At 47.5% G+C, this 27,109-nt stretch overlaps 1 protein-coding gene across 4 annotated transcripts in view; it reads left to right on the top strand.

Annotated features, from left to right (window-relative positions):
- Positions 1-19,889, top strand: part of RANGRF (RAN guanine nucleotide release factor) — a 123,164-nt gene extending 103,275 nt beyond the window's left edge. For all 4 annotated transcript variants that reach the window (XM_069646209.1, XM_069646206.1, XM_069646210.1 and 1 more), the window contains one exon: positions 19,444-19,889. In XM_069646209.1, the coding sequence (XP_069502310.1) occupies positions 19,444-19,579 (136 nt within the window). In that variant the 3' untranslated portion in view covers positions 19,580-19,889. The remainder of the gene's footprint in view (positions 1-19,443) is intronic.
- Positions 19,890-27,109: the final 7,220 nt, after the last annotated feature.

Here is a 27,109-nt window from a genome sequence, read left to right on the forward strand (position 1 = left end):
CACGGATGACTGTATCGACTGCCAGTCGCTCACGTCCAAAGCCTTACGCGAACGTAAGAAGAAGTTGTCGGTAGGTCGGGTGTCCAAGCCCCGGAAGTCGAAGTCTGCGGGGCTTTCGACGGATGATTCGAGGGGTGACTCTCTGTGTCATCGTCGGAAGTCTCGTGGGTCTCCTTCTAGGAGTCGGTCTCGCCACTCCTCAGCCTCTTCGAGGCATTCTCGGAAGCGCCGACACCGGTCGTCTTCCAGGTCCTCTTCGGAGGGCTCTGCCCGGCACGTTGCTTACCCCTCCAGCCGTGCGACGCCGGAGGAATGGGCTTCCTTCGGGAAGAAGATGCTGGCGATTCTTGAGTCGCAGGGTACTCAGCCGTCCGCGCCCCCGAGTGGGGTCGGTCGTGTGAGGTCGAGAGACACTGCTCGCAAGAGTGGTCGGCACGAGTCACGGGAGAGGTCCCGTTCGGAAAAGGGGACTCGTTCTCGACGTACCCGTTCCAGGTCCTGGTCCTCGACGCGTTCGAGACCGTGTGCACCTGTGAGGTCTTCGAAGAAGGCATCGACGTCTGTGGCGTCGAGGGCGTCGACAGGCTTTCTCGAGGCTCTGGCTCCGAGGAAGTCGTTGATACCGTCGACGCTCAGGTCGTCGAGGGACACGCTCGGGGCTCCGGCCTCGAGGGCTGTGTCGACGCCGCCGATTCTGGAGGCGCTGCATCTGACGTCGACGCCGATTTCCTCGACGCCAATCCTCTCGGCGCCAATGCCGGTTCTCTCGACGCTGGCACCGATTCGCTCGACGCCTTTCGTGTCGGAGGTACCCCAGGGCACGGGTGGACCCCCTAGGAAGGCTCTGGTTAAGAGCAAGCACTCTCGAGTGCCTTCTTTTCGCCACCTGGACTATATTTCAGAGGCGGATGATGATTCTGATGGCCTGGTTCCTAGTCAGGTTCCGGATGAAATTGTCTCGGGCCATAGTCAGTTTGACGAGTTGAGACAGTCACTGCATGATGCCAGTGGACTGGACACCTCTCCGGAGGTGGAGTTTTGTAGGCCTGAGCCTGGCTCTCATGCCGATTCCTCGTACCGGCGCCTTATGGCTAGGGTTTCTGAGTACTTGGGATGGTCTTCTCCCCCAGGGGAATTTGTGCAGGATGATCTGACAGACATCCTTGATGTTGGTCCCCCAACTGACCCGGTTCTGCCGTTCCATATGGCTTTACAGAGAAGGGTGTTGGCGGCTTGGACTGCTCCGGAGAGTCTCCCGGCGGTGGGCAGATCCTTGTCGCGAAAATACCGTCCAGCCAGTGGCGACCCCTGCTACTTGACCAGGCACCCCACTCCGGAGAGTTTGGTGGTGCAGGCGGCCACGGCCCCGGCGAAGCAGGCGTCGTACCCTACCATCCCTCCTGATAGGGACGACAAACGTTTTGATGGCTGGGCGAAGAAAGTGTTTTCTTCTGGTGGTATGGCGCTTCAGGTGGCCAACTCCATTTGTGCCTTGTCGCGTTTCACGCACACTCTGTGGAACTGTGTTGCGTTAGCGGCTGAACATATTCCCGAAGGGGACGAACGGGATGGTTTCCTTGCTATGGTCCAGGATGGTAAGGATGCCATGTGTGAGTCCGTTCAGTCGGGTTTGGACTTAGCTGAATGCGTCAGTAGGTCCATGGCGGCGAGCACCGTGATACGCAGGTTTGCGTGGTTGCGGAAGTCGGGGTTTGCTCCTGATGTGCAGTCCCGGCTCCTCAACATGCCCTTTGACGGTGAACACCTTTTTGGCAGCAAGGCTGACGAGAGCCTTGAGAGGTTGCAGACCTCAAAAGCTGCAGCGAAGTCGTTGGGCGCTGCAGTTCGCCAACCTCCACCTTTTCGTCCTAGGGGACAGCAGTGGAGGGGTGGTTCCTTTCGCTATTACTCATCCTTCAGTAAAGCGAGAGGAGCTGGCAGTCAGAGGCCAACGCAGGGGTACCAGAGGTGGACGACAGGGTACCCGTGGTGCCAAGGCCGCTCGGGCAGTTGCCTCTTTGCCCTCAGGTAACGCCGCAGCCGCTCCCACTCAGTCGTGAGGCCATGTCCCATGGTTCGCCGGTTGGGGGAAGGCTGGCGCAGCATCTTGTAGAGTGGCAAGCCATTACTTCAGATGTGTGGGTTCTGGAGATCATAACCCACGGCTACTGTCTTCCCTTTCGGCACAGGCCTCGCAACAATCCACTGGGGAACCTCTCTTTGCAGAGTCCGGATCCGCTCCTTGCGCAGGAAATTCAAGCCCTGCTGGAAAAAGGCACCATAGAACTGGTGCCTGTAGCGGAGAGGAACAAGGGATGGTATTCCCCTTATTTTTTGGTTTCGAAGAAAGACGGGGGATTGAGACCCATCATGGACTTGCGCGGTTTGAACAAACTCCTCAGGAAGGACAAGTTCAAGATGGTTACTCTCTCTCAAGTCCTCCAGGCCCTTCAGCTTCAGGACTGGTTGGTGTCACTCGACCTCAAGGATGCTTACTTCCATGTGCCGATCCATCCCAAGCACAAGAAGTACCTGAGGTTCGCGGTTGGCGACTCGCACTATCAGTTTCGGGTCCTGCCGTTCGGATTGACCTCCGCCCCGAGGGTTTTCTCCAAGCTCATGGTGGTGGTGGCAGCGCATCTCAGGCAAGGGGGGATTCACGTCTACCCCTACCTGGACGATTGGTTGATCAGGGGGAGCTCTCCCGAGCAAGTCCTGGATCATCTGTCGGTCACCTGTCGCTCCCTTCACAGGCTGGGCTTCTCCCTCAATTTAAAGAAGTCCCATTTGACGCCAACACAGCGGCTCCAGTACATCGGAGCAGTGCTCGACACTTCCCTGGGGCTGTGTTTTCCTCCCCAGGTGAGGGCTCTTCACATTCAGCAGATGGTGCACAAGTTTCAGCATGCCCAGACGCTCCCAGCGTTCGAGTTCTTGAGGTTGCTCGGCCTCATGGCATCCTGCATTCTTCTGGTGCCAGAGGCTCGCCTGCGGATGAGATCTTTGCAGTGGGCACTCAAGACGCAATGGTCGCAGTCCTCCGGCAGGATGTCGGACTCGATTCAGGTGCCGTCCTCGGTCGCCCGGGACCTTCTGTGGTGGGCCGTCGAAGGCAACTTGATGAAGGGGGCTCCATTTTGGCTTCCCTGGCCGGAGGTGACGATCGTGACGGATGCATCCCTCACGGGATGGGGAGCTCATGCCAACGGGCTGACAGTCAGCGGTCGTTGGTCTCCGTCGGAGTCCAGACTCCATATCAATCTGTTGGAGCTGAGGGCCGTCAGGCTAGCCCTGAAGGCTTTTCTGCCGTCTGTGCGAGGGAAGAATGTCCTGATCCTGACGGACAACACAGTGGCCATGCACTACCTCAACAAAAAGGGGGGGGCAGGGTCACTTCCTCTGTGCAGGGAGGCGATGCAGCTCGAGTTCTGGGCCATCCAGCAGGAAGTTTCGATCTCGGCAGTTCATCTGGCCGGAGCCGAAAACGTGACGGCGGACGCTCTGAGCAGGCAGAGCGCGATCTCTCACGAGTGGGAGTTGGCTCAGGAGATTCTCCTGGAGATCTTCGCCTTTTGGGGGACCCCTCAAGTGGATCTCTTCGCCTCCAGTGTCAACCGGAAGTGCGAAAGGTTTTGCTCGCGGGAATTTCCTCCAAAAGGAGCCTTAGGAGACGCGTTCGTGGTGGAGTGGTCCTTCCCGCTGCTGTACGCGTTTCCTCCAGTCCCCGTCATCCCGCAAGTGCTGCGGAGGTTACGGAAGTTCGGTTCCCGGATGATCCTCATTGCCCCGGCGTGGGCTCGGAGGACATGGTACCCGGACCTTCTCGACTTATCCATCTGCCCTCCACGTCGTCTTCCCTACCGAGACGATCTGCTCTCACGGGAGGGGGGTCAGGTTCTCCATCCAGAGGTCAGATCCCTCAACCTTCACGCTTGGCTTCTGAAAGGTTGAGGTATAAGGATTGGGACCTCCCTGAGGACGTGATGGAGGTGTTGCTTTCAGCCCGAAGGCCAGCAACAAAGTCTCTGTACCGTTGGCGTAAGTTCTGCGACTGGTGCAGAGTTCGGAATGTGGATCCTTTTGCATGTGACATCCCCATGGTTCTGTCCTTTTTACTTTCTTTGGCCCACAGGGGCTTGCAAGTGGGTACCGTTAAGGGTTACCTGGCGGCGCTGTCCATCTTTAAGCGCTCGTCTGAAGAGTGTTCTTACTTTAAAATCCCTTTGATTTCACAGTTCCTGAAAGGGCTCACTAATGTGTTCCCTCCGTCACCTTTCCTGGTGCCCGGTTGGGATTTAAACCTTGTTCTTAAGTTTCTTATGGGTGCTCCGTTTGAGCCTTTACATTCTTGGCCTTTGAGGCTGTTAACTCTGAAAACTGTGTTTTTAGTTGCGGTTACTTCCGCTCGCAGAGTGAGTGAGTTACAGGCACTTTCAGTTAAGCCTCCCTTCACTGTATTTCACAAGGACAGGGTTGTCCTTAGAGTTCGTCCTTCGTTTCTTCCGAAGGTAGTGACGGAATTTCATTTGGCCCAGAAGGTTGTTCTTCCGGCATTCTATCCTCCGCATCCTGGTAAGGAAGAGGAGAGGCTCCATAGGCTTGATCCTAGGAGAGCTTTAAGCTTTTATGTTTCACGCATGTCCCGGGTCAGAGTGGATGATCAACTCTTTATTGGTTACGCTGGAAAGCGTTTGGGGCAAGCTGTGACGAAACAGACTTTGTCTCGCTGGATTATTTTGGCCATCTCGGAGTGCTACCGCTTGGCGGGTAAGGACCCACCGGCTGGCTTGTGGGCCCATTCTACCAGGGGTATGGCTGCGTCTACTGCCCTGCAGAGGGGTGTTCCTATTCGCAACATCTGTGATGCAGCCACCTGGGCTTCAGTACATACATTTGTACGTCACTATTCCCTCGATTCCATCCGAGCACAGGATCTGGCCTTTGGCAAGGCGGTCCTTTCCTCTGCTATTTGATTGGCTATTCTAAATTTTGATTCTAAATTCTTTCCCTCCTCCTTGCTTTGGTACTGCTTTGGGAGTCTGTCATAGATATGGAATACGTCGGAGGACCCAATCCCCTCGAAGAACAAGTTACTTTCTTACCTGGTAACGTTCTTTCGATGGGATGGTCCGACGACGTATTCCATATCGCTCCCGCCCTGCCTTCCCCGCTGCAGAATTTCTTTTGCGATTGCAGCTTACGTTCCGCAAAGCTTTGTGTCTGACTGGCAGTTGACTTATGTCACACGTTCTGGGGGAAAAAAACTACAACTGAGGCTATGGGCGTCGTGCGTCCTACTTATCACATCGGATGACGTCGGAGGAGGTCCTCGACGGCGCATCGACGTCATCGACGCAGACGCCGAAAAGTTTCCGAAGCAGCACAGCTGTGGTGATTACATGTCATAGATATGGAATACGTCGTCGGACCATCCCATCGAAAGAACGTTACCAGGTAAGAAAGTAACTTGTTCTAATCTGCTTTCATTTACAGGGTGGGTTGTATTTTGTAGTGTGCTACAACTGTCTGTTGTGATAATAAAATAGATATTTGTATACAACCTTGACTGGACAGTTCCTTTTATCATTTGGGATTTTTTGCTGTGTTGCAACTAACCAACGATTTCGGCGATAAGCCTGCCATTCCGTCCACATCAATAAAATTGGACAAGGAGGTTTTTGCTTGCATTTCCAATCTGTTAGGATTCCTTCTGGTGTACTAGAGGTGTGGGGCTGATTGATGGTTTAGAAACAGATATTTATCCCTGGACCACTGGTGCCCCGGAAGTTGATTTGTCACAAAAGTACACCTAGGTTCCCCCAGGGACCCCAGTCCATCACAATCCTCAGGCTAGCCTCTAGGGTAAGCACCCCACATGACCATAAGTTTGCCAGCCCCATAACCACACCAACCAATCATCCCCACAATCCAGATTGAGTCGCATATTAGGAAGCCAGGTGGGGGGGGGGAAATATGAAGGTCCTACCTATTAGTTGGCTCATAGGGATGGGGAAACCTATTTTTTTCTTATAACTCTAGAGCGATAGTAGAACTAGTGTCACCAGCTTGGAGCAGTCCTAAATCCATGTGCAATTCCCATCATACTGAAGTTGAGGAGCGGGTTCCCCTTAAATGTGTACAGTACTTGCTTTGCCAGACCAGGACCCTTGGAAATACCTGCTAGTAAACTACAGACCAGGGTAGCGGACTCTGACAATGAAAAAAGTTATTTTTATACTTCGCAGCGGCTCCCAGCCATTGTTCATGGACCACCACTGCAGAACCTTCTGGACTCAAAAACCCAACAAATAGCAGCTGGTCTGAACAGAGATGGTCCACGTACAGTGTGCTTCCCTGCGCAATGGCACTCTACTCCAGTTTGCATGCCAACATGGGAGAAATCCAGGAACCAGCAATGAAACATTGATCTATGGACGTTTACCTGACAAGCAGAGGTAAGAACAGCAGCAAGCCAAGTAGATGCAGTTCCCCGAAAGAGACCTCAAAATGGTGCTCCCCCCAACCCCCCAAATCCATTTTGAAACTGTGGGTTGGGGTGCAGCATTGCCAGAACTGGCACATGGGAATCATTTGGGAGTTCACATGCAGGACCCCGATCACATCACATCACATCACTTGAACAAGGCGGAATCCCAGTCATTCACAAAGAGTGACCCCCTGCAGGAGTATAACAAGTGTGTGGGAGTTGGGAGTCTGGCACAGTGTGAGCTGGAAAGTGGGTTGGTGCAGTGTGGAGATTAGTAGAGCAGAGGAGGCGAAGAAGCAAAAGGTACAGAATAGGTGTAGACTGAGGAAAAGAGGGACAGTGGAAGTGAACACCAAGGAAGTGGTGAAGAGTGTAGAGGAGGTGGTGGACAGGAGGATAGTGAACGCGTAGCAGGAGTGTAGTGACTAGAATGCTAAAAGGGAGGTGAGGAGACCAACCATTTGTATTGACAAAGGCGCTGAAATGGAGGTTTAGAGAAGTACAGTTGGGAGGGTAGAGGACATTGGGCAGGCATTGCGTTTTAGGGAGGGGGAGGGAAAGGAGATCCACTGTGGGGAGGTGGCAGTGGAGAGAGAAGTTGAGGCAGGTGACACAGTTAAGGAGGAGATCCCCAATTTAAAGGGCAGCGTCTATCAGAATAATTACAAACTAAGTGCTGGGAGAGACTGTGGCAGGGTCTGCAACTATCACCAACAAGGCAACTTGGCAAATCGAGATCTTTGCAAAGACCCAACAAAGTCTAATGGTGGTCCCAAGTGCTAATGACTCAACATCAATGGTGGTGGTGGCGACTTCACACCCTGAGAATGATATTCTGAGAAGTGCAAAGAACGATCAGCAATCTACCACAAGAGCCAAGAGAGCTGTTTTGGAACCAATAAAAGACCAAACGACTGTGAGGGACTCTTTGACTGCCAGTTGGCGGTGCCTGTGGTAGAGCAGGATAGAGGACTGACTACAGTCCTCCAATAGAATGTATTTCTACTGATCACTAAATTATGGATCACATTTCAATTAGTAGACCTAAACTGAAGTGAAACTATCAGAAAGAGGAAAGATGATGTCTCTTTAAGATGAGATGTATATTTAACTGAGACGAGTAGAGGGAAGGGAGAGTTTGGTATGCAGGGTAAGCCCCTGACGTGACCGTGCCTTGGAGGTGCAGCATATAGCCAAGCCACAGAGGCTGCATCTTTTGAGTCGATGAGGAAGACCACAATGAGACGCCAACGAGAACGGTAACGCTGCCCGAGAAGAGTGAAGTATCCACGAGCTGGTTGTGGCGTGGCTTGTGATGGATGAGACACCCACTGAATGTCGCAGGGACCATCACAGCTGGGAGCAGAAGAAGCTCCCAGTCGCCTGCGCCCCTACATGGCTGCAGACCAAGGGAAGCCAAGAGTGAGACACCGCTGAAAAGCCAGAACAAGAGAACCTACAATGGAGAAGTATACATGAGCGCATGTCGAGCCCTGTAATCTCTCCCTACACAGATGAATGTACCAGCGATGACGGGAAAAGCGGGAGGCCACTGGGACAAGAATATATAAAGCGTGCAACTCTTCCTAGTCCTAAAGATGAGATACAAGAGATAGTTGTCTGATTGCCTATATGAAAGGCTCATAAAGCAAATAACCCTTTGAGGTGAATAAAGGGAGACTGGAGACCATTACCATGGGAAGAAGAGAAAAGGTTTTTATGAGCAAAAAGACAGACTGGTTAAAGCAAAGCCCCCAAACGGCTACCGAGAAATATGAGGTAAGATTATCAAGAGAACCAGAGGATATAAGGAGTATCAAAGAAAGAACCCAGAAGTGGAGAAATCCGAAAAAGGGGATTAATCCCATACAAAGTAACCACGGATACACTTGGAGACTGTGAAAGAGTCCTAGGTGAAGACCAGTATGAGAGACTATCTCAGAACAAGCTGTAATTAGCATAAGCTTAAGGAGAGCACCAAGCCCAGAAGTGTTTTAGAAGAGCTAAAAGAGCTCATGGAGGAGATATCCAGAGCTTGCAAAAGAAGATTGTATAAAGAAACTCAAGTATAAGGAAGAGACCTGTCCTTACAGATACTATAAGGAGTTATGAGAAGTCCAGGGCAAGAAATACCATCTTTTGACTGAGTTTAAGTTGGTTAAACTAGTGGTAGGGTCAGGTAAAGTTGGGTCTGTGCAGAATTACTTTTAATTTGGAGTCTTCCTGATGATCTTTAGGTAGGCAGGGTGATCCCTTTAGGAATAGGGAAATGTAGGCCTTTTCATATAATTTCATTAGAGTTCATAAAGTCCTTAAGGAGTCGGACTCCTTTTTCCGGCCCACCACAGGAAACACTAGCACATCCAGAGAGACACCTTAGTCAACAGGTGCGGATTCTCAAAAGGAAACACCTAACTTTTGCCCACCCCCCTTCAGCAGTGCGTGTAAAGGAGAAACCTTTTTGGCCGCCAATGCAGCGACAGCATTTAAAGAGGAAAATACTTCCTTCACCCCTCTCCAAAGGAAAAACGATTTTTGCACAGGTGGGAACTTACTACAGGTTTACTTTTCCATTGTGATGGTCCTTTATACATCAGAAACCCTCAAATGGAACTATTGTGCAGGGGTTGTAGCTAGGAGGCAAGCAGGAGCACAGTGTTGACGGACACCAGCTCTGCACTTAGAAGGCTACTGAAAGAAATCCCAGACGGTGGAAAGCCCTTTAAAAGCTTCCTTCCCCTTGCTTCGACTGGAACGATAATCATCCAGTCAGTTCAAAAAACATCCACAGCCAATGGGAGAATGGTGAAGGCTTCAGAACAGCGGCTAAGAAACAGTCCTGTGAGCAGGTTCTTCACTAGTTCAGTTCAATAAAGGATCATTAGATAGTTCCTGGTAACAACCTTTATTAAATTACACAGTACAGCTACTGGGTTCTTCAAGGTTTCAACCGAGTTTACTCTTTCTTTCTTTCTTGTTCTCCTCTTGTCTTGATTTAGTTGTTTGTCCTTTTCATTGAATACGTTTATTCCTTTCTCTTCATTCAGATTTAAGGTTGTTCCCTTATTCAATGTCCACTCTCTAGCTCAACTGGGACGAGTTTGAGCGTTCCAGTATTGATTCTCTCTTCCCAACTGGGGCAGGTAGGAGCATTACAGTAATCTTCGGCCCATCTCCCGGGTCTCTCCCTTTTCCCGTTGCCTGGATTGTTCAGGGATACCATAACCGTGAGTCCTAACCGACTGGGACCCTCTTTCACTTGACAGTTTGACTTCTTGTAAATTCCATGGTCTCCCATACAGTTTCTCCATTCTTTCTTCAGTCAGCCCAGTTCGGATTACATCAGAGGAAGTGTTATCGTCCTTGTTCATGGACCCACTGATCCATCACAATTATTTGCTAGCAGCCACTCCACCACTTATCTTTCGCTCTGGACCAGGACACCTTGCATCCACCTCAGTTTCCCGCGTCTCCGCTTCATTCTAACCGGGGTGTCAGAAGCGCCACTTGGGCTTCTGTTTGGCATCGTACGCAGTGTCTAAGTTTACTCCAGCGTACTTCTGCGAGCAAATTCGAAACTCGCAGGTTCTCTCGCCCCTAATGTCTCCTCCTATAACTTTTATTATGCTAATGTGGGACTTCCCCAGCGCAATGTCGTAGTCCTTCCTCTCCATTTGGTTCATGCTCTTTATTCTTTCAGAGGTTTTCTTCTCGGTACAATATATATATATATATATATTTTTTCATAGGAACAACTGGAGTATGTGGACGGCAATAACATTTTTGTTTGTTCATGTTTTTCTTCACTGGATGTTTTTGAAGGTAGGTTAGTGATATGTCGCAAAGGAAGTTCCTCATAAGAACGGGAGTCCTTATCCCTGTAGGGGAAGTCTCTCCTGGTAGGTCCCGCTTGCCTCTACCCCTAGAGAGGATATTGCAGAGCGGGCTGAACCCACTAGCCTGACAAAGGGCCCCCCTTTGGAGAAGTGCTGCATCCCGCGATTCGTCACAGACCACAATTCAGCAACATTTGTCAGAGCAAATCTGAATGTCCTAATATTATTTGTAAAGTAACTGGTACCAGCATAGATGCGGCGATATTTAATTCAGCTGGAATTCATTGAAATGCTAAGGATCGAGCATGCTACTAGCAGATTAATTGAGGTTCTGCTATGAAGTAAGTCCGTTGTCTTTTGTCCCGAATGCACCATACTAGATCAGCAGTTAAAGAGATGTAATACCCATGTGAACCCTCGTTTCTTTGTACTGGGAGGTTATTGTTGGGAACATTTCCTCCTTGGATAAGGACTGTGGGGGGAGTCAGAAATGCGAGACAGGCACAAAGGTAAGGTTTTCTCAAAGTTTGCCATTTATTCAAAGTAAAAGGGTTCTTGATGAATGCCTAACTTTCCCTAACCTAACAAAGATGTCCCTGCCTAGCAAACTAAAGAAAAAAGACCCAGTGTTCAAAATATATCTGGCCCTAACACTTGTACATACAATCAAATCCTACAAGGAACATATTACTGACCTTTGGTTCAGCATTCTTTTTTTTAAAAAAAAAAAAATTATTTGCATTTTAATATTGCAACATAAACCCACCCCCCTCAACCCCAGCTGGATATCCTCACTTTAACCTTTTGCATGGTACAAAACACAAAATTAGCAAATATCGAGAAACCGCAGGTGTTTGGGACAGTACGGTAGATTAAAGTCAGATTGCAAAAACTCAAGCACCTCTGCCCAGTCATTGGAAAATTTAGATTGTTCACCTTGAATCACTTATGTAGTCCTCTCTAATGCCACAATGTTCTAGATCCGATAAAACCATTCGGTAACCCCCGGAGGATCATTGGACTTCCACTTCTGTGCAATTCCCAATAACGTAGCCAACTGCAATACCACAAATAATATACATTTTTGCTTTGAATTACGACATATTGGGATCAAAAATCTGCAGTAAGTTTGATTTCATGGTACAGGGGTTCGATATTCCAAACAATTTTTGCATACAATTATCAATCTCTGCTCAATAGCCCGCCAGCACCGGACAATACTACCACACATGTCCCCAGTCCCTAATCGCCCCACATTGTCGCCAACATTGTTCCAACAGAAGATTTTATCTTATGCAGGCGGGAGGGTGTGTAATGCCACAGAGTAAGTAACTTATACCAAAACTCTCATAGTTGTATCAAACGAGTGAATTTAGGAATGTCCTTCCAGAGTGCTTCCTATTCAGTGTCTGTAAAGGGTGACACCAGTGTATTCTGCCATCTGGTCTTATAATGCCATGGGCGGATAGAAGACCACCCATTTAAGATTCTATAAATGTTTGATATCGGAGCCTTATTACCTGGGTTAGTAGTGACACATTTTTCAAAAGGAGTAAACTCTCTAATAGCCGCCTGTTTAAAAGGGGGGAGGGCAATATCCACTGGCGTACTTGGTAATATTAAAAATGCTCCCCAACATCTAGGCCAAAATCTAGTTTACACTGTATAAAGGTTTTAAAATCCCTGCCAAAAAACAGATCACAAATTTTCCTGCATCCTGCTTGATTCCATTTAAGAAAGGGCCAAAGGACGCACCCCGGAGGTAATCTGGGGTTAAAAAATATTGGCGTAAACGGCAAAGGGAATGTCGTTACCGCCCCATCCCATATCTCTTCAACTAAATGCGTGATCTTACTCCTATGAATATTAGGGAAGCGGTCATTTTTTTGCATGGTATAAAACGTCCCCATTAATTATTCAACCCCTCCATCCCCCCGCCCCCCAAAGCCCATTCCATTTGTAGCCAACATTTCACTTCATCTGATTCCCACCGTTCTTTAAATATACGCAGCTGTGCTGCCTGGTAAAATTTATCAGGAAGGCCCAACCCTCCTCTCTGTGGGGGCAGTCAGTCAAGACTTCATAGACCACTCTGGGAGGTTTGTTATTCCAAATATAGTCAGGAATTCTTCTACGTAACGTTTAAAAGAATGCCATAGGGATTCGGATTGGAAGTGCCTGGAAGGAGTATAACATTTTGGGAAGAATAGTCATTTTTATAACATTCATTTGTCCAAGCCAGGAGATTGATAACGGACCCCCATTGCAGAAGTTGACTCGTGATTGCTTTCATCGAAGGGGGAAAATTAACTTCATATAGGCCTTCTAAATCTGGAGTTATTGTAATTCCCCAAAGCTTAATTTGACCTTGAGCCCAACCAAATTTTGTCCCGAGTATGTAAAAAGGATTCAGTGGTAGGGGGCAGAAATACATTTAATATTTTTGATTTAGCTAAATATTTTTTTTTACCTGTAACCGAGCCATAGTACTCCAGTTCTCGTTCTATTCCGAGCAATGATCTGGCCGGTTCTGAAATCAATAACACCATATCCTCATCGTAAGCCATGATTTTGTGATCTATTCCCCCCCCCCAAATTGTATTTCCTGAATATCTATTGTTTGATTTTTGCTTAGAAAGGCTCAATCCTATGGCGTACAACAGTGGCGGCATAGGACAACCCTGTTTTGTTTTACGCTGAAGGAAAATCGGGGAAGAAAGTTCTCCATTAATTAGTAACTGTGCCACCGGAAGGTTGTAGTTTACCTTGATTCTTGCCATAAACTTAGGACCGAAACCCCATCTTGGTCATAACTTGAAAAAGGAACGACCACTCGACTCGGGTTGAAAGCCTTTTCGGCATCCAATGATATGAGAATCGCAGGTATCTGTTTATGTGCCACTATTTCCAACACATGACATATGTATGTCGTGTGTCTGTCGTTTTTTAAAATAAAACCGGACTGATCTGGCTGCATAATGGATGGAAGCAAATCCTGCATCCTATTCAGAAAGAATTTTCAAATATAGCTTAGCATCAAGGTTAATAAGGGTGATGGGCCGATACGAACCGCACATACCTGGGTCCTTACCCAGTTTTGGAATAAGTATTATCTTTGCTTCCTCCATCGAGGGAGGGATGCTACCTGAGCTGATGAATGAATTATAAAGGTACATTCATCATGGGACTAATACCTTCTAAAAAATGAAGCAGAGAACCATCAGGTCCTGGAGACTTATATGGGGGGAGTGCTTTAATAATATTGATTTATCTCTTTGGTAGTAATTTCTTTTACCAAAATATCTCGATCTATCCACAAGAGTCGGGGAAGTTCAACTGATCTATCGATTGGACAGTTTGCGAAGCAATCTTCTGGTGTACTTGTCGCTCCAAAAGCAGATCTTCCTCTTTGGCCTTGACATAGTAGGATTGACGCTTGTACAGCATAGATTTCTCTGCCTTTTTCGCTAAGAACAGGTTAGGTTTGGCTTTTGCCACTCTATATGCTTTTAGAATTGGTGAATCCGTACGCAAATCCATTTCCCTCATTACCTGTCGTAATTCTGCTTCCAGTGTCACTTCCAACACTATTCTGTCGCCGTTTATATGCCGCCTCTGCTATTAGGATACCACGGATTGAAGCCTTAAAAGCATCCCATACCATATTGATAGAGGAATTTTGCGATCGAAATAGGACACCTGATATTTCTATTTTTGCCTCTACATTCCCCCTTACCACTGAATCCTGAAACATTGCCGACGGGAATTGCCACATCCATACCCTTTGAATCATCCCTGCTATGTCCATCTGTATAGTCAGTGGAGCATAGTCCGATAACGCTATAGGGTGACAAACCATAGAGGTAAAACTGCCCTGAAAAGGTTTGGAGACCCAAGCATAATCAATGCGGGAGAACGAGCGGTGCATGTGCAAACAAAACGTATACCCTGTAGAATCCCCCCATTAATGCCGGCCAGACATTTACCAAAGCCAAGTTAGCAAAATTTAGTTTTAATAATTTGTAGGGTGTAGAGTACATCGAGGAGGTAACTTTACTCCGGTCCCGTATCGGGTGCCAAGCTATGTTAAAGCCTCCCAGCATTATTATTTCCCCCTCACTAAACATTTCAACTTAGGCGACAACTGATTTCAAACATGTCTCATGTCCTGTGTTAGGAGCGTATATTGATGCCACTGTTACTTTTTTGGGGCCAACTTTCAAAACAGCAAAAACATATTGTCCCTCTTTATGTCTATGTGTTCAATGCTGGGGACCAGGTTTCAATGCTAGAAAGACCCCCGCCACTTTAGAATTAGCAGGTATCGTCAAAGCCGCAGTTTGTGCTCATCTGAAAAACCTATATGCGTCTCTTGGAGCGCCACCAAGTCCGGTTGGTGTCGCCCCAAAAGAGCATCTAAGTTCCTGCGCTTCGCCGGCATATTCAAGCCTCTAATATTCAATGTTAAACATTTAAACTGTCCCATTAGACTGTTGAGTTATTAATGTCACACATTCCATGTGTTTCCCCCAAATTGCAAACCATATCCAAAAGTACTTTGCAAGCCCTCCCCATGGCTTTGAATGCTGGGATGTACGGTCAGTGCCCGAGGCTGTTGCATCTTCACCCTCATTCTCTTCAACCTGCAACAATGCCTCTCGGGACGTAATCCTACGATGTGTTCCGTCGATTGAAAAAAGAATCCCAAAAGGAAAAGTCCATCTATATTTAATCCCCCGGTCACCGACGACCGGCTGCATCTCTCACCTTTTCTGGAGAGTGATCTGAGAAAGATCCTGGTAAAGCTGAGTTTCTGTCCCATTATAGGTAAGTACTTTGTTCTCGAGCTGTTTTCAATATCTGTTCCTTTTGTTGATGAGGTGCAGGCAGTCAAAACGTCACGTGGACAAGCCCCGGTGTCACTCCTTTTTGGGCCAGTCCGGTGAATTTGGTCTATAGAAATTGGAGGATTCGCCTCACCTGGAAGCAAATCTGCAAAGATCAGGGTTACTTCTACTCTTAACTGAGAGTCCAGAACCGTCTCTGGCAAGTTTCTCACTCTAATGTTTGACCAATGGGATCTAAATCTTCATATTGGAGTTGGAGATTCCGTGTCGCACTAGCAAGGTCCACCAGTGCAATATCCGTATGTTTACTGTCCTGTAAGACCCTGAGTAGCCTGTTAATTAGCCTCGACCCGCTCCCCTAAGTTAGCAATGTCCTTGCTAAAGTCTGAGAGTGATTGCTTTATTTCTGACGTAAACGATGTAAACTGTATCTGAAAGGAGACTGAAAACTTTTCCTGTAATGCTTGAAAGGTAGCAGCAAAATCTTCTTTAGCGGCTGCCATTGCCGTTTCCTGGAAGTCTGTATGGTGGGGCTGAGCTGATTTCCTCTCTGCACCTAAAGAAGATGAATCTGACCCTGTTACACCCTAAAGCCTAGCCCCTCAGAATCGAGGCCGACATCCAAAAAGCGCTGTCAAAATGTGCTGCATGTTGTTACATGTTCAAAATGCGAAGCAATTCTGCCCTATGAGGTCCAGAAAATCATAGCTAATATAAGTTATATGCAGCCCGGTAGCCAGCCTTTTCTCCGTTATGGACCACAGATCCCAAAACTGTAAGCCCTACATCCACTTCAGCTGAGTCCAAGTTGTATGGCATCAGGATATCTCGCTCCTCCAGAATCCCCACCGGTTGCTTCCCCCCACCGACTTAAATTGTTAACACTATTCTCACTGCACAAGACAGTCCTGCAAAGTCACCAGCGTACCTCACTTCACCTCTGCCGTTCCATGTCAGGAGCACAGCCCATAACTGTGTTGCAGCTTTCTGCATCAGTACAGTTATAAGCGGCTGCGCTGCAGAGAGAGAACCAGTGTGTCTCTGAGCCGCCAGCACCAAACGCCCCTGCCGCTGTTCCGCTCAGTCAGATGGTAGTATCCACATCCCTCCAACGCCCATACGATCCGGATCCGCTCCCGGCGTTCATTGCCACACCCCACCGAGTGTGCTGTACAGCTCACAGCATATCGCCTTTCCCTCAATCTGCTTTTGAATAGGTGCCGCTTCTAATGATCTGTTGAGAGGGTATCAATATATAGATTATAGCAGCCAAGACATTCTGAAGACACACCGGAATTTCAACTAGCACATGCCACTCCCGTTAGCTGTGGAGGAGTAGAGGCACAGACACGTCCTCAAGCTACAGCAGCCATCTTGGTTCAACATTCTTTGTTTGTGGAAGTACTCCTTGTGACCAGGGTTGTATTCCCTTCCCCTGGACCAATTTGAGAATACTTAAATTACAGTTCTGATTCAACAAATCTCTGTTCAAAGACATAGAAAATTATTTTTCAACCACTGTTTTTCTCCAGGGTATCACAAATGTCCTTGTCATCACAGTTGGTTGATAACTCAAAACAAGTCCGTGTCTTCCACAATATCTTTCTTGAAAGGATGATCAACTTTCTTCTGAAACACAGGTTCAAACCCAAATATAATTATTCTGTTACCAGGTAACACTTTCTTCAAAGAAATGACTTCTTATTAAGATAGCTCTTCAATAGCTCTCAATACTTCTTGATTCAAACACTTTTATCAGGACAACAAAAAGCAACTTGTCTCTGTAGTGCTACTGCTTGTCAAACACATGCTACAGTACATTAATTATCCTAATCCAACAAAGATTATTTTCAAAAATCTTTCTGCCACCAAGATATCAAACCACTATCTTCTTTCCTGGTCCACTCACCCGCCAGGATTAATTACTGTAGGCCCTTTCCTGGTATACGCGCCTGCCAGGAAGAAAAGTCCTACAACTAACTTCAAATTTGGTGACAGTCTTGATTCCAGTCTTCTCTACACCAGTCCTGCATTGAGATCTCACCAACAACTGCTTTTTCTTAGTGTTTTGACTCTTGACATTTTGTATTCCAGTTTTCCCTAAACTGAGAACTAAATGTACAAGAATTATTCTCAATTCATCTTTCTACATCTTCTTGACAGCCTTTTGACTTATTTTGCATTTCTGCAAGTTGAAATCTCAAAAAGGAAGAGTTGGGCCCTTCTCACTTTATTATAGTTTCACAATCAATTGACTGTTGGCAATATGAGATTCAATCTCTGAAAAGGGACTTTGTTTTGGTGGCTTGGTTAAGACATTCTCACAACTTCATAGCTGAGGGTATTGCTGGTTTTCAGCTTCTCTCCAAGGGTTGTCTTGATATAATATGCCCATAGCCTTTGGGCTGCAAGTAGTATTAGTCATGTTTTCCCCACTGGTTGTGTTCCCAAAGTCTTTTGACAGCCTCTTAGCTGTGGAGTAGTATTGGTCATACACTTCCCCTCTTGTTTTTTTCCTGATGTCTTTTGACAGCCTCTAGGCTGTGAGTCCCCTCCTCTCCTGTAGCTACTACTCTTCTCTTGCAACTAAGTAATGACGTCACTGTATGTACAACACGTCATTTTCATATCTGTAACAAGCGCCACGATGCCCTCCGGGCTGCTTGTGCGCTCAACAAATGCGAAATAATAAATAAATTAATAATAAATAAATGAGTAGTACTGGTTATTGTCTTTTCCTTTTTGTAGTTCCCTTTAAGGGAGCTTTCTCCTCTGGTACATAGCTTTGTTTTCTTTAATTGTTCTGCAGTCAATAAGAGTTGTGCTTTGCTTTATCAATTGTTCGGTATTCAAAATTACTTCTTTTTAATAGCTTTTGTATACGCATCGCCCGAGGTTAGCATTCACTCTGCCAACTCACAGGTTCTCTGCAGCAGCTCCCATCTGCTGCTGGGATTCACGATGGTCCTTCAGCATCTGGTCGGCTTTCTTCTCCGTCTCTGAGACTCATGTAAATTGTGTGTCGGTCTTCGGGAGTGTTGACAGCCCAGTTGATCTTCCGTGGCTTTACCGGTTTGCTTCACGTTTTTCCGGGAACACGCTTCCTCAGCTGGACTTCTTAGTGCGCCGCTTTCCGTCGTACATAATCTGCAGTTCAGCTGGGCTTCACCTTTTGTGGTGACTCTTGCTTGCCACACGCCGCTTCGGGAACACCTCTCCTCCTCAGCTGGGCTTCTTCTTAGTACGCTGCTTCCCGCTGCGCGTACTCTGCGGTTCTGCTGGACTTCACCTTTCAAGTTGACTCCTGTTGGCAGGCCTTTCCCCGTGGCTGCTCCTGCACCTCGGATGACTTCAGCTTTCCCAGCTATGCCTACTGCACGGCTATTAACTGCTCCTCTGCCTTCTTCTTCTTCTGCACTTTAGTTCTCTTCTTCCACACCAGCTTCAAACACAATTTTCTTCAGCTGGTCATCATTTTGGGATTTTAATATCCTGCTACAGTGCTTTTGAATGACGGCATCTAGTACGCACCTTTTGAGTTTTCATCATTCTGAATCCCCATTGCCTCTGAGCGCCATTACTTTTAGCATTATGGGAACTAAAGTCCATAGAAGAGTGTATAACATTAAGTTGTTACCTGTTATTTTGAATTGACTGTACTATGAACTGACCGTTATAAGAATAAGGGGAGATTGTGGATAGAGTTTGGTAGTCGCTTCTTGGGGTAAGAAATGTTGTACTGTGTGTATGTGGAGCACTGATGAGCATGTAACTCTTTATGCCTGGCTAGTAATGATCTATATATTTACCCCCCCCCCCCACGACCCTCCCACTGAATTCAGAATACACATGTATTGATGCTACCATGTGTTACTTAGTCTGGATGCAGAGTCCAGTACGACAACTATGTAGACATTTGGGAATCTGGGGTAACTAGTTTACTGTAAAGCTGAGAGTAGGAAAGTAGGAATTAAGCCATTTACTAAAAGGAATTTCTTTTTAGCAGAAATTGGCTGGTCAAAGGATGGGTCTTTACAATCACCTAAAGTAATAGTTGACATCAAGTTGTAGGGTACCCACATCAGCGGCTCATCCATTCCTAGATGTTTCTTTGCACTATGGCCACCATGGACTGCATGATGTGGTCTTAGAAAAGGTCCAATACCATACCAGCAAATTTACAACCAGGATCGGATCCGATTGGGTATTTGCACTCTACCCACAATTACAAAAGTGTTTGCTGATAACTGTTCCTTTTTTTTTCTCCCCTCAGCCCATCGAGCAGCAGTGCTGAAAGTGTGTGCCTGCAACCAACAGCAATTCTAGACCATGTGTCTCCCTGGAGCCAAGAACACTTCAAAGTCCTCATGCAGACCTTGCAACTTCACAACCCTGACATCTTTGTGTAGAAGCTCTCCCCTCTTGGACAGACTGAGTAGCAGTATCTGCTACAGCTCTTTTGATCGTCACAGCGAGATCTTCGGAACTGTGAGCGAGCCCCAAAACAATGCCTGCAGAAAAGGTGCTTCATTAAGAAGAATTCCCACAGTGTATGAGGAGGCCTGCTGGATGTGGCTAGAACACAGCAGAGATTGCACACCAGATCTCTAGATACATGAACAGAGGCTCCAGGGGTGCCTTTGGTTGTCTACTGTATTTCATGCTGCACAGTAAGATCCTAATAAACACAAAAAAAGAGACAGTCTGCATCGAATGCAACCTTGTTATCCTCTATCGCCTTCTGTGCAGTTGTCACACTGCGTTCCAATGGCCTCTGTAGTAGTTCTCAACCTTTGAAAGTTGTAATGATGGTCCATTTGGCATCAATATGTTGGTGCAACTTGAACTTTCCATTGAAATGCATTGTATCAGATGAATAATTTGGAGGTTTATAGCTGGATATGTGTGTATTTTTGTTTTCAACGTCCAATTAGAGGAAGTTGCTGGTCAATACATCCTTTATGATGGCCACTTGAAAGCTGTGGGTCACCCTTTTAAGTGTTAAAGGGCACTGGAAGGCACCATCTCTTGTCATCGCCCATCAATCATTTTAAATCCCTCACTTGAGGAGGGGGTCTGATTTTTCTTTCTGACCCAACCATATTATTACAGGAACATTCGGTCCAACTTTTGGATGTATCTCACAGCACACAGAAAACACTGGGAGATGTTGCACAGCCTTTATTTTATTAGGGCAAAGAATGAGGGGGGTTGGGGGGATTACCTATTGCGAAACTGTCAACTCAAAAAGAAGGTGCTATGGTAACATTGGGAGGAAGGATGGATAAAGTAAGATCAGTTAATACCCTATCCCTAATTTAACACTCAATATCATAGGTATCCTTCTAGGACTGGCTTCCTCAAGTCACTCTCTCACAAGGACCTTAAGCCTCTCGGCACATATCCTTTCCTTGATCTTAATCTGTAGCTTTGCAGTTATCTTGGTCTTGAGCTGTTCCTTTGTCTTTATCTTGCTCTACGTTTTTGCCTTTATCTTTATCCTTGGGGATACTGCAAGTACCTTAAGTCTGGTACTGGGGCAAGCCCTGTAATGTGCCCCTTTTGCCTAGGATTTCTTTAGTTCATTACTGTGGCAAGACCTGTAACTTTCCCTATTGGTATTCTATACATTTGTGGGTAGCAAGTCCACCTTCGGCTCGTCAACTATATCTGGAGATCCAAATCGAGAATAATCATACAGGTGTGTGGGATGCGGACAATAGATTCTACTGGAAAAAGAAACCTCAATCAAGGTATCAGGGACAACATAAAGGGGCAACAAATCGGACATGAACTTGTTATACTGTGCATCAGTATGCTGGATGGCAGTGACTTCAGATGTGCATACTAAGAGCTTTACACGTTACAGCTTTTACATTGTACAAGAACTGTGCTGATAATGGTAATCCTCAAGTGGGGGCAGTATTAGAGATGACCTGGCATGTCTGGTTTTCTCTTCATTGACCAATAGGAGATGACTGTGTAGGTTTCAGCACTTGTCTAAAAAATTCCCAAATGGCCCCTCCATCACCTCTCCAGATCTAGCATCATGTCTCTCAGAATTCAAACACTGGATGACTGCCAACCACTCCTACTGAACCCAGAAAAAACAAACTATGCTCTGTGGGAAGACCCCTTCCCCACAGCACCCAACCCCCAGTCCCTCCTGCCCCAACTTACCCTGTGGACGCTCCGTCTAGGCACACAGACCCAAAACCGCCAAGACGTTAAGAAATGTCAGATGCATTGTGGACACAGACCTGATCCTTACACATCCACTCTGTGACAAAAAGCTGCTCAATACACAGGTGCATTCTCCGCCCCATCTTTTCCTACCTGACCTACCCACACAGAGTCTCTGCGGTCATTGCTATCATCATTTCATGCTTAGGCTATGCAAACACCCTATAGTTGAGGCCCCTGCATCACAACTAAGAAAATTCCAACGGGTACACAACATTGCTGCAAGGCTCCTCCTAGCCATATGCCCTAGAGAACACATCACACCTGCCCTCTGTGTCCTCCAATGGCTTCCGATCGGGCGACGATCCACTTTCAAGGAAATGTGCATCACCCACTGAGCTCTCCACAGCACAGTCCCAGAAGATCTATAGCATAAACGTACACGCTACAGGCCTATCAGAAACCTCAGGTCAGCCGCAGCACTCCTTGTCATTTCGGTGCCAAAATCAACCAGAATAGGGGGCTCCCCTTTCTCAGTCCAAGCACCCACCATCTGGAACTCGATTCCATTTACCATCCACCAGATGAGGATCACCTCGCCTTAGGGAAGCTCTCAAAGCCTGGCTCTTCCCTTCAACATCCTCCAAGACGTAATCCATCTCCTGGGTAACTATTACCCACCCCTAACAGAAATGCAGGGGCACCTGTGATATCAACAAGGTGGGATATAGCCTCCCCACAGAATGCATCTCAGTAGGCCTCATGATAAGCTATGCAAGATCACATCTAACTAGGTGTCAGCCTTGCTTCGCTGGAACAAGCACTCCATCACAATGAAACCTAGCCGTATCCCGCCTGTGGCACTGCCCACCCACCTCCATATAATGAGCAATAGATGCTTGTCGACCACCCAAAATTACTTCACCTCCAATAGAATGCAGTGGAGTCCCACGAGAAAATGTGGTCCAGCTGTTAACATAAACAGTCTCCTTGACCCTCCTACTCCTCCCCTGATAATCTGTCCCAGCACCCATCATTTCATCTGGTATCTATGCACTGCTGTTAGGGACCTAGACACATTCTACCTTTGTGCATGCTAAAAATGCACAAACGCATTTTAGAAATGCTTTACATCTCACATCTACTACAGTCTTCTGATGGGCTTTCATCCTCACAGCGCTTTAAGGCCATACCAATGGCAGTAGGGGCTAAACAAATGCTATATAACGCAACCTAGCATACATTGAGTCTCTGTTGAACTGGAATGTAAAATAGTTCATCTGGTTTTCTATTCAGCATTGTGCAAATTCAATATTGCAAGAGACCTAGCGTAACATCCTGTGAGTGTTTCTTAGAGCGTTGCCCCAGTAATAAGTTGCAAAATGAACATAGTTTACAATGTGATTACCTGCAATTACAAATTCCAGCAAATCCGACAGTAATGGGCAGGAGACAATGGAGCCATGAATTGGAAAATATTTGACTGAACCTTTAACCCAGCCTCCTGGCCCCTCTACTGTCAAACACTCCTCACATCTGCCGTCTTCTGGAGGAACTTGACCTCAATGTCCTCTCTCACCGCGACATGGTTCACGGCAAGCTCTGTCACGAGCTTTGACACTCTCCTCCCTGAAGGCTACAAGATCCTCTCCGCACACGGGTCCAACCGTCCCGGAGGGGGTGTAGTCCTGATCTTCCCCGAGATGATCCCTGCCTCAGTCATTCCTACGCAGACCTACTCCTCTTTCGAATGCCTCGTCTGCAGGCTCGCTCTCCCCCAGACATTCCCTTACAGTGGCTTCTATCTATCAGCCACCTGGTCAGATCTCCTTACTTTATGAGTGGGCAGTCCTCTCCTCTTCCCTCCTGGCCTTGACCACTCAACTTCTCCTTCTTGGAGACTTCAACATCCACCTGGATGCTTCCTGTCCTTTCTCTGGACTCTTTTACGACTCTCACTCGCTATTCTCCTCTCTGGCCCAACTCACTCTGCAGGGTACACTCTGGATGTTCTGATCTCCTCAGGCCTTCCCCTTGCTATCCCTCTCACCACTCCCCTCTCCTGGAATGATCACTTTCTCCTTTCCTCCCATCTCACCCTATCTACCCCCCCCAGGCTAAGCCAACTCCAGCACTGCCACCCACCTTCTCAGTCATCCGACCCATGAAGCGCGTGTCAGTTGAGGCATTCGCCGCCACTTTCTCCCCCTCCCCCTTTGCCTGGCTCACACCTTGACACAGCCCTTTCCATGCTCCACTCTGCTATATCTGATACTCTTGATGTTCTTGCCCCTGTCATGAGGATCCGCCTGAAGCCCAAAGCCAAGTGCAACTCTTGGTACGACTCGGACCTCATCACCCTTAAATGCAAGTGCAGGGTGGGTGAGAGGAAATGGCGTGCTTCTGGTACATCCTCTGACAAACTGGCCTGCCTCCTGCTCCAAAGGCAATACCGGCTCCGCACCAAGAAGAGAGCTTGCATCCAAGCCCACATCTCTGCGGCATCCAACAACTTGGCTGAACTCGTTAAAATCTGCAAGGAACTGGCCAATCCTGCTGCAGTTTCTACCTCTCCTATCCCTTCCCAGGCCCTCTGCACGGCTCTGGCTTCTCATTTCATCTCTAAAACTCAGGACATCCTGTCCTCTCTCTCTCCTCCTCTCCCCTTCCTGCCTCCACTCCCTGTTACTCCTCGGACCCTTCTTCGGCCACCTCTCCTCCCTCCTTCTCTGCCTTTCCCCTGTTCTCCCCAGACCAGGTTTCTAGAACTGTCCGATCTATGAAAGTCTTGTCAAAACAGGTTCACCCCTGCTCCTCCAAAACCATCAAGGACCACATTGTCTCCCTGGCGCCTGCCCTGCCTGACTTCTGCAACCACTCCTTTGCCACTGGTGTCTTCCCTCCCCCCCCCCTGAAGCACTCCCTTGTACATCCTCTTCTTAAGAAACCCTCTGCCGACCCATCTTGCCCAGCCAACTATCGCCCAATCTTCATCACTCCTTTCTTTGGCACACCCCTGGAAAAGCTGGCCATCTCCCAGCTTAATCTTCACACTGATTCTGTTGGTTGCCTCCATGACCATCAGTCTGGCTTCAGAGCTGCCAGAAGCACGGAAACTGCTCTCCTGAACCTCTGAGAAGATCTGCTCTCCAACCTTGACTCAACACCCACTGTGTCCTGATCTTACTTGATCTCTCTTCTGCCTTTGATACGGTCAACCATGCCATCCTGCTCCATCGTCTCCATGATAACCTGGGTATCACTGGTCAGGCCCTGGTGTGGCTGACTTCTTTCCTCTCTGATCAACCCTCCCAGGTTCAACTTCGGTCCTTCCTCTCCTCTATCTCGAACTCTACCTGCTGTGTACCCCAGGGGTCTTTAACCAATACCTTGCACTCCTTGCCCACTGCATAGCTGCACTCTGCCCCAAATTCCAGTGCAACGCGGATGACACTCAGCTCATTTTCAGGCTGCCCTCAGCCACCTCTTCTCCCTCTCTCATCTCTGACTGTCCACCATCCAGGAGTGGTGTGCTGCCAATGATCTCTGCCTTAATGCCAGTAAGACTGAGATTCTCCTCATCGGCACTCCCGCTCCCTCCTTTCCTGTCACTCTCTGGCCGGCCTCTCTTGGCCCTCTTTCTGCGCCCACCTGTGAGGCCAAAAACCTTGGGGTCATCTTCAACTCTACACTTACCTTCTCTCCTCACATCTCTGACGTTTCTAAGAAGTCTCACTACCAGCTGTACCTCCTCAGAGGTATTCTTACTTTACTCTCCTTCCCCCAGAAGCTCACTGTCTCCAGAGCTCTGGTACTCTCTAGGCTGGACTATTGCAATAGCCTCTTTCTAAATCTGCCTGCCTCTACTCTCTGCCTTCTTCAATTTATCCAGAACAGGACTGCAAGACTTGTCCTTGGCCTCAAGCCCAGGGATCGTATTGCTCCAGGACTGAAATCTCTGCATTGGCTCCCAGTGATTGCAAGGATTAAGTTCAAAACCTTCTGCATTGTGCACAAGGCATTCTGGGCCCTCAATACCTTCAACTCTCTCTGCCTAAATATCTTCCTTCTCGAGCTCTTCGCTCAGCCGCCTCCAACTCCCTCAGGATTACTCGCTTCTTCAAGCACTGAGTTGGTAGTAGATCTCTTGTTTCGGCTGGGGCTTCCATCTGGAACAGCCTCCCTGGGGCCTGGGCCCTCAATACCTTCAACTCTCTCTGCCTAAATATCTTCCTTCTCGAGCTCTTCGCTCATCCGCCTCCAACTCCCTCAGGGTCAGTCGCTTCTCCAAGCAATGAGTTGGTTTTAGATCTCTTGCTTCGGCTGGGGATTCCCTCTGGAACAGCCTCCCTGCCTCACTGAAACTTGAGGAGAACCATCTCTGGTTCCGGAAGCACCTCAAAACCTTTCTCTTTGCTTCTGTTTTTTCTCCTCCTCTCCCCTGCTGAATCCCAGGCTTAACTGCACTGGTTACCTGACCACCCTCTGATCCCAGGCCCAGGTCCCCTCCACTGCCAGTCGCACACTAGCACTGCCTTCCTGGCAACCCCCTCAATCAGGACTTTCTCTGTATACCTAAAGTCACACTACCAGCACTTGACACTGGATGTCTGCACTTGCCACCAGCTGGCTGTACCTACTAGTTTAGTTTCTTTATTTATACCATGCACCGAACCCTGGGGTAACTGTTATTCTATTATCCCATGTACTGCACTTTTCCCTCCTCCTCTCCCCTGCACCTTCCCCTTTTCCATGCACTTGCACAATCTGAATGACACTTGGCCTAGTAGGATCGTTGTCTGTATTCCCTCTGTTCCCCCTCCCTTGCCTCGTCGCGCCTTGAAACACTTGTGTATAGGCGCGTTATAAATGCCATATCATATCTTGCCAGCTGAACTCTCCAGCATCCTTTCATTTCCCCAAACAATGTTCTTTGTATTTTTATTTATTGATTTATAAGTTGCTTTTGCCAAGTGCCGAACACAATAGAAAGTCAGTAAAAGGTTAATGCAAAATTATGAACAAACCAAATATAGGGAAAATTAAAGCATGTTTGACAACATGGAATTTTTGAGATGTGTGCAAAAGAGAGTAAGTGGGGCTAGATCTAATATGGACATTGCAAAGCTTAGGGGCGGAGGAGAGTGGATGCAAGATTGTGCACAGGGTGGCCTAGGCACAGTTAGAAGAAACTGAAATTGGGAGTTAGGAGAAACAGGAAGGAACGTATAAGCAAGTGTTCAAAGATTGGGAGGATCAAGCCCATGAAGACATTTAAAGATGATGCAGAGAACGCGGAACTGTAGTCAAGATTCAAAAGATGGCCAGTGAAGAGAGTGAAGGAAGAAGAAATGGAAGCACAAGGAAAGATTTAGCAAAGAATGCAAATATAGCAGACTTAAAAATAGAACTAAGAGGGGCAAAATGGGAGGCAGAAAGACCGACAAGAAGACAGGAACAATAGTCAAGATGCGAAAAAACTAAAGCAGTAATAAGTTGTTTAGTGGCTTCAAATGTGAGAAAGAGATGGTCTTTGCGAATATTGAAAAGTTGAATGCGACGGGAGAAAGCAATATTAGAGATATGTGATGAGATGCATAAAAAAGGACTCCCAAATTTCAGGCAGATGAAGAGAAACGAAGAGCAGCTGTGGGAAAAGCAATAGCGTGTGGTGGGTTAGGAGGTTGAATGCTATAAGTAGTAAAGAACAAGATTTCGGTATTTGAGGCATTGAGATGTAATTCATCCAAGTTGGA

This window comes from Ambystoma mexicanum, chromosome 1p, assembly GCF_040938575.1.
Source record: "Ambystoma mexicanum isolate Mex_15411 chromosome 1p, UKY_AmexF1_1, whole genome shotgun sequence".
Taxonomy (NCBI): domain Eukaryota; kingdom Metazoa; phylum Chordata; class Amphibia; order Caudata; family Ambystomatidae; genus Ambystoma; species Ambystoma mexicanum.